The sequence below is a fragment of the Numenius arquata genome, chromosome 7, assembly GCF_964106895.1.
Source record: "Numenius arquata chromosome 7, bNumArq3.hap1.1, whole genome shotgun sequence".
NCBI lineage: Eukaryota > Metazoa > Chordata > Aves > Charadriiformes > Scolopacidae > Numenius > Numenius arquata.
Window position 1 is genome coordinate 6,701,623 of NC_133582.1, and position 15,441 is coordinate 6,717,063.

Here is a 15,441-nt window from a genome sequence, read left to right on the forward strand (position 1 = left end):
CCAGAAGCCACTCCACACAAGGCAAAGCATCAATACTGCCTCTGTCCCAAATAGGTTATGAAGTATAAAACAGAAAAAACATTTATTTGGAGGCAAAACTGCAATGAATCGAAGTCAAGAACTAGGGAAGTCAGCATCACTGAGTGAAACCAAAGTCACCAGTAAGCTCTTAAAGTCATTACTACCCTAAGAGAGCTATTACTTTGGGTTTGGGGGTTTTGTTGTTGTGTTTTGCTTGTGTTTTGCTTTGTTTTTAAAATAGGATAGATTTGTGACATCTAATGAGGTTCCAGGACTGAAAAGAAAGTCTGAGTGCATTCATATGGAAGACTGCCACACAAAAAACTAGGACTGCTCACCAACACAGCAAACAAGTAAGTGCTGGGTGGAGATCAGATGCCAAGGGCACCCTAAGTCAGACAAGTAAACCTTCACTGTCAGACACAGCTAACAACAGTGATGAATTAGAAAGAAAAAAACCTATTCTAACTATTTTGAACGTCATCTTGTAGACAGAAACTGCATTTTTCAAAACCAGAAGAAAGTGATAGAGGCATGGAAAAAACCATCCAAAACCAAACAAAAACAACACACCACAAAACCCAAAATCAACAAACAAAAAATTCACCACTATTTATCTACTCTCTGCAATGTTTCACCACTATTGATGTGTGATCACTCTGAATTCTCACCAGATGCATTTTCTTTTGCTTCCTTATTAATAGCAGATTTATGAATATGCTGCATTAGTTTCAGCAGATCGTGCCAACGTTTCTGCCTGTAGCAGGTCTGAATGTGTCCCAAAAATGTCTGGTTTTTCTTTCTGGAAAACGTCTGAGAGAAGAGCTCTTCAAAAGACTCTCGCAGAGGTAGCCAGATCAGCTTGTTATCTACAGGCTTGTAACTGAAGAGAAGCAAAAGAGTAATTACTTATTTGTGACACAGGAACTAGCATCTCTGAACTAACAAAACCCATTACTGAAACAACAATATTGTGCATGAAGGAACCCTGGCTTCCATAGTTCTTTACTCAACTAATGAGTGAAGTAAAATTGCACATATTTAAATGCACCTTATGAGATAATTTTATAAAGACAGGGCCACCCTGATAAATAAAATACCTTCACTATTACCGACCAGTGCGTCTAGTGAATATTATATCGTATTTATATTGAACAGCTTAGCCATTTTCAAAGAGACACTGGGTTGTGTTTTTAAATGACTTCATGACACACAAATGTGCACAGAATTCACTGAAACTGCCTGTTCTTCAGCAAGGACAATATGGCTTCTGCACGCAAACATATTTCTTAAGACATTTATGCTATTATGAAAGATAGGTGTCTAAAAACAATTCTTTGAGGACCCAACTATACTTGTGTTAGAAGCTTGTTCTGATACTGCCAATTCGTTATCCGAGAACAGGCTGAAGAGTAGTCAATAACTCACCCCCCTAATAGATCTGCCGTGTCACTTTGCTGGTTCATGTTGATAACCCTCAAATGGTGTCCTTGAAACAGAAATAGAAAGCACCATCAACTTATGGGTTTTGTTTGTTTGTTTGTTGTTTTTCAAATCATCTTCATGTAAGTTACAGTCTTCACACTTCCATTTACCTGTAATATGAGCAAGGTACTGGACAGTTGAGGTTTTGCCAGTTCCTGTTTCACCAACCAAAAGCACAGGTTCTCCTTTGTCAACACAGACTGCAAGCTGTTCAATCAATACTGCAGATGGCCGTGTGGCAGCAAAGGTTTGTTTTGATCTGAAAAAGCAAAGGAAGCAACTCAAACCCAAGATTTATCAAGGAGCTCATTTCAATTTTACCTTCTTTTTTTTGGAGGAGCGGTTGAATTTAGGATCTTTTTTTCTAATTAAAAATATAAGTTTGGAAAACTTCATCCCAAGATAACCTTATAAGATATTTATTTTTCAAGATACAACCTAGACATTCAGGCTTTTCAAAGAACTTCCTGGCCAGTGCGGTTAGTGCCACATACTACAAAAATCTCTCTTTACAAAGATAGATTCATCAAAAACTTATTATAACAGCTGTGGATCCACACTGCTTTGAAGAAACTCTAGTTCAACAGAAGCTGAAAAGCTCCGTGCTTTGGCTGCCAGAGTATGCCAGAGACAGCCTTAAAGATACACAAGGAAAAGCTCAGGTCACAAGAGAAAACTCATCACATTCCTTTCTTTAGAGTGAGAATATCCAATTAGCATTTTTTTAATCCCATGACTTTCAATCTATTCTATTCCACCACAAAATATTTTGATTCACATGGAAACTACAAAATATTCTACCTTTGTACAGTGAGAGCCTGGGTTTGTTTCTTCATGAGATGCACTCTTCCGACACAGACTTCTTGTTCCCGTATTAGAATTTCTGGTTTATAGAGTTCACAAAAGAACTCTACCTGTGAAGAAAGCATCAACATATCCAATACCAATGTTGCCTACAACATCGCAGTAAGAACACCCATGGTATGTTACCAGTATTACTTTGCAGCAAGCTAATTTTTCATTATAAGATTTTATATTTTGCAGGTTTTACATACTCGTCACTGAAACACCTCAAAAGTGTTACTGTCTGTACAAACCTCTTTCCACTTAATAATCTGGTAATAGGTCTATGCCATTACATTTCTACCTCATCTACTTCCATGGTAGTTCAACTACATATACTTGAACCTGGAAACAGTTATCTTAACTAATAATAATAATAATTAAAAAAAAAAAAATCTCCCTCCCTCCAAAAAAAATTGGTGAATACTTCTGTGTAAGCAAAGATATTTTGCCATTGGTAGAGCATAATACACTCCTGTATTGAAATAATGCAAAAGAAGGACGACAAACAGAAAAATCCATAGGACTTTCAGGGATCCATCCGTTCATCCAGCTGGCAAGTTTTTCCATCTTGAAGTAACAAAGGTGGGAATTTTCTTTGCAATCAAACTACTATAGTCAGAAATAGCTGACAAAGTAATGATTTAGTTTAACTCAGCCACTTATATCACACGCCATTAATACAGAGAGTTACTAGCCTCTAGGGAGGTACTTGATTTTGGAATCGATGATTACAGAACAAGTAGTAAGGAAGATTATGTTCCTCTCTGATCTCTTCATTTAAGTGATTAAAATTCACTGTAACCACCAAAGAAAAATGATATTATTTACTATTCTGTGCATCTAGCAGTATCATATGCTTAGACAGCTGTGCTGTTTCAGCTGTATGATCATTCTTTTGCATGATAAGGCCATTTGCAATCTGCTCTGAAACAGGTTCACTGGAACTTTCAGACAAAAAAATGCAGCTGAAAATAAAACAGGAGAAAAATGTAGATCCCAGGATAGTACAGAGAGAAAAAAAAACACCAGTGTTTGGGAGAAAGAGGTTGGCATAATTTTTAAGAAAAACAGCAGAACGCATTCAAATTAATCACTAGAAAGACTGCAAGTTATAGAATGTTACCAATAAACATGATATTAATTATAGCTCAACATACCTTTTTCTTGGAAATGTTTAGTTTACTTCCAATAACTTGCGCCATTTTCTGTCTGCTCCCTTGGTTGGACAGCATAGCTGTGAAACAGTCCAACGCCTGTCAAGGAGAAAATAAACCAGCTTCTTCAACACAAATTTTGCGTGATATGAGCTGAGAAGTACCACCTTACATGACCCTGACTCCAATCCAGCCATGGTAAATGAAATTATTTCACTGTTCACAGATCGAGTCAAACAATGGAGTCCAAAGGGTGTAATAAGAACTTATAAACTCTTGTAGTGTAGTGTAGTGGGTTTCTACTCAAAGTAAAATCCTTTCAATGTCCAGTTACAGAAGCTATTTTAGATGAGCGGACCAAAACAGAGAAGGAAATAACGTTGTAAGATCTCACATCATAAAACTACCTCTGACTGATGCACACTTGAAAAATTCCAACCCTGGAATGTGAAATGATGCATAGGAAAGTAGGAAAGAAGTCTCATATTACAAGAAAAAGGAAAGATCTTAAAACTTTTACTCTCAGTCATACGCAGTCCTAGCTCATACCAGTTAGAATTTCATTGCAGCATGCTGCTTGTGTGACAGCAGTAAATCTGGATTGGCTTCCAGCACATTACTGCAAACAATTTTCCTAGTAGTAAGGAAAGTCTCCGATCGACGGATCACAAATATTCCAACTACAGTACAATTGCTTCAGATAAAGCTAAATGTAAATTTCCATCTCACATTTCCAAATAAGAGTATTTTAAGATTTGTGAGACAATACTAGAATTTGGGTAAGTAAGTTCCGGATCAAGTCTTACCGCACCTCCTGAAAAATATTCACTGCTGTGGTTGAAGAATTGCTGTCGAAGTTGTAAGCAATCCTGCTGCACCAATTCAGCAAGTCTCTAAAAAAAAAAAAAACAAACCAAAAGATTTGGTAAAAATCAAGGCAAAAGACACAGCACCTTCTGTAATGTTCAGCTTAAGTGATTATTTCGTCTTCTGGCAATTGCGCATTTAGTTGTGTAAGTTGTACACAGATAACACTTATAAATAGGATACTAAATCTAAAGAACAGCTGAGCACATGAAGATCAACAGTGTTGCTTTCAGATACATTGCTTAGAAATATATAATACATGCTCCATTAAACCATAAAGTAATTATGAAACTGAAAAAATGAAAAGCAGTTTTTCATGCAGAAAGGTAAAAAAACACCTATTTTTCCAAGATACTGATTCCTTATCAACAACAAAATCTTCCAAAAGGCAAGAAAACGAAACATCCGATTCTAGAAAAACAACTGCTGTTTTAAAATTAGTGGCATTCCTTCATTCTTCACAAAAATATTAGGTACTACCCATACCTAGTATTAACTAATTCACAAACCACTACTAGTTACAGAAATTCCATGAGTAAAACTGACATTTGGTATAAGTGAACATCAAGCTGCATTTCATCATAAAAATTCTGAAATTAACAGTACACTACAGATCTGGTTATTTTCACTCATCTGCTAATGTTCATCTGTTAAAATTATCTAGATAAGCAAATATATACAATTGCTTAAAGCATTATCTACTGGCTATTGTGAGAACATTATACAGTACATTTCAGTCAACAGTTCTTAACTAGAACTGATACTTTGTGTTAAAATTAATTGAGAAGTAATCCATATAGCTTGATACCAACTCAGTAACGCATATGGCAAAACCTACGCTTTTTCCTCAAAAAAAATAATATTTATTACAGCAATTAGGAAGTCTTAAATAATTCAGATTGAGATTTTTTAAAAGCTACATTAATCATTATTTTGTAATGAAAAATGGATTTTCCCAGTTTTTATGAAATTCCAGTTTAATTAGCATTATTTTTAAAAAAGTAAGAAAAACAACAAAGATAAACACTTCTAATTGTGCAGCTAGCTAACTAAATTTCCTTCTAACAAACATGTAAGAAAAGACAACCTTAGAGATAGTTCTCGTCCTTCCAGATTTGGTTTCTTATTTTCGCATCTTGACTCTGATGAATCTTCTGGTATGTGCCTGGAGCCAGAAGCACTGTTTTCTGATGCCTGATACTTATCTCCTGCAAGGTGAATGTAAACGTCTAGCAAGTGATCAGCTACAAGAGCAAGGTTGGGGTATCTCCTTTGAAGAACCTGAAAAAAAAAAAGAAAAAAAACCTTATAGATACTCAAGCTAGCAAGCTGCACAAAACCACTCACTTGGAATCCCTCATCGGAAGAAAATAAAAGTTCATTGTGACTTGTACAATATCGATTTGGATGCCAAAAGTGAATTTTACCAAGTCAATTCTACTCCAGTTCATTTGATGCATTTGCTTAAATACAAGGAAGAATAAAAAGTACATTCAACCCTACCTATACTCAAATCATGATCATACAGCTTAACAACTGATAACAAAAGTTCTTACCTCCTGTCCTTCTTTTAATGACTGAATTTTTTTTTGAGTATTCAGTTGTCTATTCCCTCTGGTGACAAAGACACACTAAGAGGATAACTTTTCTTCTGTAATTTCCTTTCAGTTCAGTTCCCTCCACTAAAGCTTGCCAACCAAAATTATTGCTTCCCAAAATTAGCTTTTCACAGATACGGGCCAAGAATACTGGTCCTACCCTGCCAAACTGACTTTTAAGATTAACCAGAAGAACATGAGTCTATTTTCAAGGCAACTAAGTGGGTGTTTTCTACCACTGTCTCTTCCTCTACTACTACAGAATCTTACACAGGTTTTGATTTTTATATTTTTATGACTTGAGCTACAAAGCTACAAAAAAGAACAGAAAGAACCTAGTGGTAAGTGACACATTTAGCAGTGAAGCTTCCCTTTTTCTTGATGTTTTAACAGCCAGGCTTTACTTGAATATCGGTCCTTTCTGGAGGTCATCTTTGACATCAGTTTGGCCACACAGCCTTCTTCACTGCTACAACAGTGAGTTTCCTAGAATTCCTGCCCAGTGGATCTATTTATAGTAGAAGCAGCTACAACACACAAGTGTGTGTATCTCCAGCAAACTATCAGTGGACGCCTCCCCCAGCATCTACTTGCTTCTCCTCCAACAACATCTGCAACTATGAAGAGCTGTTCTTGTTCCATTCCTAACAATTAGCTGAACAAATAACAAAATGGAAAAACACAGATATATTTAAGGTCACCCTTAACTGCTGGCTGCTGAACGAGTTCCAAGGAGTGAATGAATCTTACCGAAAAAATTATCTTCCTCATTCTAGAAAACTCAGAACTTTTCTCTTCAACTCTTCTGCTCAAAACTATTCAGCCCCTTTTCCCTTAGGCAAGGCTCTTTTAAAAATCAGTTCCTATTCTGAGCTCTGCATCACAAGGAGAATCTCTAGAGAATTCTATTATCATTTTAGCCCTGGGCTCCTTTTAAGTTTTTGAAGGACTACATAAAACAAACATTCCCTAGAGATGCTAACAAAAATAGATAGTTATTTGTATTTGATAACTGACCAACTACTTTTAACCGCAAACCTTAGACCTCAGAATTAGAGTAAGCCAAATTTTCCTTTTTTTTTCCTTTTTCTGTTTTTATATATCTGTGGGCTACAAAATGGCAAAGTAATTGGATTCTTAGACCCATTCAAAGCAGAACTTGCGCTTGCCATGGCAAGTTCCAGCAATCTTTGTCCAATTCACTTCAAATTTCCCTGACAAGCTTCCCATTTACTTCAAAATCGGCAGGATAAGTCTGAAACGATAAGGGTGTATTGTGGAACTTAGAGATAAAAATACGGATCAATTTTATTACTGAAAAACATTTATTACCCTTAATTGAAACAATTATTCACATGCCACAATAGAGCAACACAATACCTCCTTAAGTTCTCCTTTGCTCATGTTATCCAGATGTATTTTGGTCCAATATTTGTCCAAAAGAGCAGCGTGGCTGCTTTGCTGCCTGTACCAACCTCCACCACAACTGAATATCCTAAATCAAAACAACATGAAGAAACACAGCATATTGCGTCTTGCTGAAAAATTCAACATTTTCAGTGCATTCCTGTGCATCAAAGAACATGTTACATACTGCTGCTACAGCATAATGTGCGTGCATAGATCACCCACTGTTTGTCACTGTACTGTCACATACCCTACCTTGCCTATCTCTGCTTTTCAAATTATCTGTTCTTTTATCACAGTGTTTATCCCCTGTATTGGAAAAATCTCCTTAGGGACACTTGCAGAAAGACGACTGACAATAAGCCTACCAGAAAAAACATACAGAATCCTTTGTAAAGAGAGGAGCCTGACAGAAACGGCCTGGGAAATACCTTCCACAGATCCTAAAGGATCTGTGCTCTATTGCAGAGATGCAGGAAAAGCATCTCCAGTCCCTGTTCCCAATCTTTTTTCCTCATTCTTCAGGCTCACAGTCCTTTCCATCATATATATTGTTCCGTTTTTTGGGGTGTTTTTGGATTTTTTTTTTAGTGCACAAATAACTATGCAGCCACGTGTTATACCCACTGTGGGAATAGCCTTGCACGTGCAAAGCATTCGATATTGGGCTTGTGGTTTGGTTTTTGTTTTCTGGTGGTTTTTTGTTCGTTTTTAAAAGTAATATTCCACAGCTGGTAACTGCAACTGACTTACAGAATCTCCTTCAACTAGCCCAATGGAAACTATAATTTGCTGCTATACAAACTGTGGATGCAATACACAGAAGAAAATCTTATGAAATGAGGCCACCAAAAGAGAGTTGAATCCAAAAGACTCAATTCCAGAAAAAAAAGACCAGATAAATAAAATAAAAAAAAAAGAATAAATTTATGGAAGGAAGACAAAAGCAAGAAAATTTGTTAATCTTTGAAGTCAAGATACCTTGTGAATATCAATCATAAATCTGCTTCACACGGTAATTGCTGAGAGAGGCATTTTGTTTTGGTGAGGAGTTCGTTTTGTAGGGTTCTCCCTGGTAGGTTTCATCCCTTCAGCCTTGTTGGAAGTGACCTTTCTGTACAAAGACTGGTTTCACCCAGTAGTAATATAAGGCTGCTCTGAAGTGAAAATATTCCTTCCACAACTTCTATTGCTTGTTAATTGGAAATTGCTAAAATACTCCTGCCCAAGTACCTTGCATTTCCTCTCTTAGAATTAAAAATAAGGTATCCATGCTCTTAACCTCATTCAACCTTACAAGCCTACCTCCTGGTTGCAAAAAACTGGAATCCCGAAGCTACTTTTAAACAGTCACCACGACCAGGAATCAGCAACTCTTTTTTTTCCAGAAGAGGAAGCAGCATAGAGATCTGGAAGAGTAAAGACAATTTATAAAACCTTTTTTTTTTGTGAAACCGTAACAGACAGCATACCCATCCACACTCATTTCACGCTTGAAATGCTAGAGCACTTCCGCTGAGCGCCACTACATTGCCAGCAACTGCCATTCCCACGGATTGCACTTCCATGTGATGCTAACAGGAACTGCAGTCCCCTGTAATTTTAATCAGCAGTGGAAGTCACAGGTGTAATGTTTAGCTATCTTCTTTCTTCAGTATCCAGATTTAATGATACAAGAATGGAAATGACAGTCTTTACACTGCAAATCAAAACTATTTATTTTCAATTTCCAAATGAATTATTAGACACTTTCGGATCAAAAGCCTTATTTTCTTTATCTGCCTGAACAAAGATGACCTGCCTCTCAAATATACCAAACATCAACATTTTTTGGTGTATACCCGCCTACCCCCAGGAGAATTTGGTATCTCTTTAAAGAATCTATCCTTCCACGCAGAAGGGCAATAATAATGGTAGAAAGAAAAAAGGGAGGTAGGACCACAATTATCCCTCAGCACAGAGGGAGGCAAGGATGGAGACTTTGATATGGAGAAAGGAGGCAGGATGCCTGCAGGGAGGACCTGAAGAAAGGGAGAGATGAATGCAGGATACTACTCAGGGCATGCTTATGATGAGTGCAATGAGCTGAGTCCACAGAAGCAAAATCAGTGCATGACCCTCTGGCAGTGAAAAACTGTCTAGTATACACAAGCAGTATTTCTTGGCTTTCTTATAAATTCCCTGTATTTCAGAAGTCTAGAACTCAATAAGCAAGCTGTCAGGATATTTAGCCACACAAAGGATGCTTTTCAGATCAGATATGAATGAAAACAACTATCTGCAGAACGTCCAGCACGCCTAAACAGCAAAACATCTCTACGACATTGTTCTTGCGGAAGACATGCTTTCAGCAGCCAGAACTTCAAAGGGAAGGATGACAGTCTAACTAGTTGTTCTGGAGCTGAAAACAGGCAATCTGTTAAAATCTACAGTGCTTAATGTAACAAGACATTTTTAATATCCAAGCCAGAGGTAAGAAATGTGTAAGAAAAAAAGAATAAAACCAAAAAGACACACACCACCACACTTAAAAAAAAAAAATCTTATTAACAGCACCACTCTAATACAGTGACGATATTCTGTAGTGTTTGGGGCCACATTTTTTTTCAAATATTAAAACGTGATTTAAAAGACACATAGCTCATTATCAATGTAAATTCAAATCTGCAGTGAAATTTGGCATCAGTGGCAGTGTCACAACTACTCTAAGACAATGACAAAAACTAACGTAGTATGTTAATATGTGAATGAAGACAAACAGGTTAATTCCTTCTAACCCCTTTTAAAGGGGCAGTATTTTCAGCACGCTGCTGCAGAACTCATGGTAGTTAGACTCCAAAAATCGCTAGTATGGGCCCTAATACCAGTATGTTACAGCAAACATGAACCTACATACCACATCCAGAGGAGCATAATCAATATCCTCCAGAAGTATCCAATGACCTTTGGTAACAGCTTGCGTCAAGGTTCCAGGTTGCCAGACAAACTCCCCTGGTACATCTGTACAACGATACATACCAAGCAGCGTCTACGATGGAAACAATCAGTAAATTAGGGAACTGTTCAATACATCCCTTAAAATCTCAGACTATAAACTTAACAAATGACCAAAGTTGGTATACAGGTAACACTTACTCAGCTTCCACATTACTAAACAATTCATCTGGTAATCCGTGCCCAGTGTTACACTTTTTTTAATGAAGAAAGAAAAAGGTACACCCCTCCACATCTGTGATAATCTAACTGAAACACAGTAATTAAAATAAACCAGGTAATTGGATGTGAATTTACAGACCTGTGCCACCATAATTAACAAACAATCAACAGTAGAACATAGAAAACTGTCTAGGGTTGCACTGAACTTTATATTACATTTTTGAAGAGCCTGTGACTAAGCTAGCAAGAGGAATTATAAAGAAAGTTATTCAAAGATACAAACCCAGACAAGTGTTGCTTCTTCATAAAGTTGTAACTTCCACGTTTAAGCATTCCTTAAATAATTAAGTTAATGTTTTTATTACTACATATTTTGTACCTTGAACTTTATCACTTTTTCTTAATATGGTGGTCTTACTCATGTATATGAAAAGATACTGTTGGGGGGAACAGTTGTGAGATGGCGAAATCAGCTGTTCTATGCAAGTAAAGAACAGCACATGGCGCTTGCATGTGCTAACAAAAAGCTTCAGATAGCACTTCTGGTAGATACTAACCATCTTTGAAAACTAAATATAGATTGAGCCAAACAAGATAAATCAATTCAAGCTCAGAAGTTACATATGCAAAACCAGAAGAATGTGAAATTATCTTCACCTGTGGTTTTATCTCTACACGTAGAGCTAGATCACTATTATGTAAATGCAAGTGTCTTCAACGTCACAGGATCTTACTTCATCTCACCTTTACCACAGGACACTGGGATCAGATTAAACTAACATTAGCTCACTTAAAATGAAATAAAAATGTCCATACAACCTTTGTCACCAGCTTACGTAATTTTAGAATATTTTTTTTCCATTACAAATAAAAAAATTTAATTAAAAAAAAAAAACAACAGGGTTCCTCCACATAGAAAAACCCTGACAAAACACAAGTTGAATGAAACAGATACAGCAAAATTATGCACAGAATTTAAAAACTGCTGAAGCTTAACTGTGATTTTTCTGCACATTTATTTATTCTCATTAATAGTAAGACCAATACTACAAAGTTGGTGGTTGTGGAAAGTTAAACATTATCTTATTAGAACATTAAATCCATGATTTAAGTAAAAATTATGTCTGATCATCCAACAATAAAACAACTTCATCAGTTACCTTACTATCAGTTTGATCTCCAAGCTGGACTTTCAAAATATGAGGAGGCTTCGCTCTTCCTGTAACAGCTGCTAAATATTCGATTAAAGAAGTTTTGCCACATCCTATTGGTCCTTCTAATAAAACAGGGCGCTGATACGCTACAGCAATAGCAAGGTTTTGAAGATTTGTGAAGGCAGATTCAACCAAAACAAAGTGGCTGGTTTTATTTTCCTGTTCAAACATAAAATCTAAGTTATTACACTGGAATTGTTACTTTTTTTTCACAGGTTGTACAACACAGAACAATTAGGAAAGTGAGTCTGACAACTAGAAAATTTTGGCCTGCAGATCTGTCAACACATATCAAATAAAATAAAGGATTCTAAAGCTGTATTTAATGACAGATATTAAAATAGATTTCATCAAAAACCTATTATAGGTGAAACACTTTATTAAGTGTATGTACAATTTGTTCCCAAAGGGAGTTCACACTAAGTAAAGGCATAGTAACTATTCAATCATAACACATGCCAATCAAATACAATTTGCAATATAAGTGAAATTAAGTCATCAGAATGGTTCCAAATCACAGAACAAATCAAACAGCAGATAGATTCAGATGAAGCAAGTACAAATATTAACTGTTGTATTTACTTCTTTCTGCACAGGCCAAAGTATAAGATCATCAAATTCAGTGCATGAAAAAAAGAGAGGTAAATTCAGTAACATTTTTGTTTTATTCAAAATGCAATGAATGCAGTTTATTGAATGGTAATTAATCTATGTCAAGTATTTTTACTATCCTACAGTCACTTATGTATCAGTATATTGCACAAAAATTAGTGCTTTCCTGCCAAAGGATGCAGGGAAAAGAAATCAGAGTACATACAACACTAAAAGAAGTGTCTTTTATTTAAGTTTGATCTTCTTTTCAGATATAGTTTCATGTACTTCTCTGGTAACAATGCTAGTTTTTAAAAGAATACCTGCTTTCCCTCACAGTTTTATCCTACCTCTTCATCAGACCTCCTCAGCTACAACTGGAACCTCCCCTGCGTAACTGAAACTACACTGTGTACCACATCAGTGAAATACCTGTAGCTATTAAAAAAATGAAAGCATGCCTTTTGGGAAGTTGTCTCCTCCCTATGCTTTCAGCAACCCAGTTTATAGCACAGCCTAGCTTCACCACAATGACAGCAGCAATGACACTGGTGTGGGAGTACGAATCTCCTTGAACACAGCTACAGCTTCCCTTGCTGCAGTGAATTTCAAACCAGACCCTCAAACCTATTTTAAAAAAGCCAGAATACTGCAAATTCAAGTACAGGAGTTGGGGGAAGAGGAAGAATATGGGAGGAAATTGCTCTTTCCTTACTTCTGCTACTCAAGAAATTCTGGACATAAAAATGAATGAGGTCTACCATTCTCCTTTATTTACAGAATCACAGAATGATATGGGGTTGGAAGGGACCTCTGGAGATCATCTAGTCCAAACCCCCTGCCAAAGCAGGGTCACCCAGAGCAGGTTGCACAAGAACGTGTCCAGGCGGGTTTGGAATGTCTCCAGAGACCGAGACTCCATCACCTCCCTGGGCAGCCTGTTCCAGGGCTCTGCCACCCTCAAAATGAAGAATTTCCTCCTCGTGTTTAGATGGAACTTCTTATGTTCAAGTTTGTGCCCATTTCCTCTAGTCCTGTCACTGGGAACCACTGAAAAAAAGACTGGCCCCATCCTCCTGACACCCACCCTTTAAGTATTTATAGTCCTTGATCAGATCTCCCCATCAGTCTTCTCTTCTCCAGACTAAAAAGACCCAAGTCCCACAGCCTTTCCTCCTAAGAGAGATGTTCTAGGCCCCTAATTATCTTTGTAGCCCACTGATTTGTAGATCAGTGTGGCAAAATTAAACAGAAATACTCGGCTAAGAGCTAAAACTGTATCTAAATGAGAAAAACAGTCAAGAATACTGGCTGCAGCTACAAAGAACCTGAACAGTTCAAGATGACCAGCATCTCAAGAGAAAAAGGTTATTGTTTGCTCAAAAATGTTTATGCCCCTCGATGAACTTCCTAAAACTATAAGGCACCATATTCTGCATTACACTTCACTCAAGTGGAGAAAGTAAGTTCTTGCTCACCTCCTCCCACTTTTTTCTGCCTTCTAGAACAGTAAGCAGCAGCCTTGTGTCTTTTTGTTTTAAGAGACGAACTAAGAATATGTTTGGAGAAAGGCTGTTTATAAGATGTCTGTATAGCACAAAACACTATTTCATGCAGGCAAAAGCAACTGGGCCAGATCCTGGCTTTACTCAGCTATGGAATATCACCCTAACTTGGACTGGAGATACTATGTAAGGCTGAATATTCTTTTGTAGTATGTTCGTAAGAACCACTACATGAAGATAAAATTTAACAGTGCTATTACACCTTCACTGCTTCATTCCACCACGGTTTCTTTGCAGTGTCTCTATTATGCCACACTAGTTTACAGCACACATCAAGAAAGCTAAAGATACACACGTTACCCGTAGTGTACCATTTAAGCAGGAAATAAAGTCAGCTGTGATTTGTGACCACAGATGTGACCACATCTAGGGATTCTTAAAATAAATTAAAAAATAAATTAAAAAAGCACAGATTAACCCTGGGTTACATACCTGCTCTTCAGAAACCAGCTGTAGTCTAGGCAGCACAATACCACATACAGCTACTACATTTGCAGAGAGGTCACCCGATACAATATGTCCTTGTGTATACTGCAGTTCTTTCTCCTTTTGCCAAAATGAGGAGTCCGGATTGGCCAAAACAAGGGCTTGTTCCACATTCTGCAGCTGAGATTCTTCTAGCAGCCTGTGAAATCCATGTTTATTAACTCAACTGAAAGCCATCAACAAAAACAAAGAGTGTTCAAGATTTTAAAAGTTCTTACTTTAGCCTGAAATGTATCAGCTCCTCAGGACTAAATATCTTCTTCAGGAAAGATAATTTATGCTCATCATTCATGCATGTAACAAGAGCAAGACAGTTTGAAGTAAACCTAAAAATTATATTTAGAAGAAAATATGTTAAAACATAGTCTTAAGAAATTTAGTTTGACAACTGTCAAATATAAATCAAAATATCAAGTTCAGAAAAACATGCAGAAAACTTCCTTCATAGAAATTATTTTAGTGCTATGCTTAACATTCTTTAAGATTAGAGAAATCTCTCAGAACTGAGAAAAGCACTTCTATCATGGCATATTTTATCATTTATACGCCAACTAGCTAACCTTTCTCTGAAGGACTGAATATAGTTCTATAATTTACTATATATGAATATAGTAAAGGAGAGCGCTTTCCCAAATAAATGAAGGTAAACATATAAGACAATGAAAATCAGGTTTTCCTTGCCTGATTTTTTCTTCTCCTCCTACCATTTCCCTTTCAAAACTGCTTTCTATCTCATATTATCTCTAAAATAACCCTAACAAAGAATTTAAGACTCGGTGCCAAAAGAAGCCAACAACTCCCAAGTCTTGACTTAATTACTACATAAAGCTGTCTCGCAACAAAAGGACATTTAATACAAACCATAAAACACTTTAACTGAAAAGTTATACCACTGTTCTTACCGTACAAGAACAAAGCTTTCAATGAGCTTGGGCGGTGAGGAAGAGTTGCCAGAAAAAGATTGGTTCAGGACAAAATTTAAAAGTCACATTATTCACTTACTTAATATTATTAGCTGAACACCAGATAAACAAATTCCAGTCAATCAATT

The 15,441-nt window shown here is 36.7% G+C and overlaps 1 protein-coding gene across 1 annotated transcript in view; it reads right to left on the reverse strand.

Moving 5' to 3' along the window:
* The window catches only part of MDN1 (midasin AAA ATPase 1), a 97,664-nt gene that overhangs the window by 74,439 nt on the left and 7,784 nt on the right, over window positions 1-15,441 (reverse strand). Inside the window, exons 4-16 of the mRNA XM_074150300.1 lie at window positions 14,609-14,716; window positions 14,337-14,529; window positions 11,695-11,907; window positions 10,275-10,406; window positions 8,684-8,787; window positions 7,352-7,466; window positions 5,461-5,654; window positions 4,318-4,399; window positions 3,510-3,605; window positions 2,308-2,420; window positions 1,617-1,765; window positions 1,450-1,510; window positions 693-904 (exon numbers count right to left, since the gene is read on the reverse strand). Coding sequence (XP_074006401.1) covers window positions 693-904; window positions 1,450-1,510; window positions 1,617-1,765; window positions 2,308-2,420; window positions 3,510-3,605; window positions 4,318-4,399; window positions 5,461-5,654; window positions 7,352-7,466; window positions 8,684-8,787; window positions 10,275-10,406; window positions 11,695-11,907; window positions 14,337-14,529; window positions 14,609-14,716 — 1,772 coding nt within the window. The remainder of the gene's footprint in view (window positions 1-692; window positions 905-1,449; window positions 1,511-1,616; window positions 1,766-2,307; window positions 2,421-3,509; window positions 3,606-4,317; window positions 4,400-5,460; window positions 5,655-7,351; window positions 7,467-8,683; window positions 8,788-10,274; window positions 10,407-11,694; window positions 11,908-14,336; window positions 14,530-14,608; window positions 14,717-15,441) is intronic.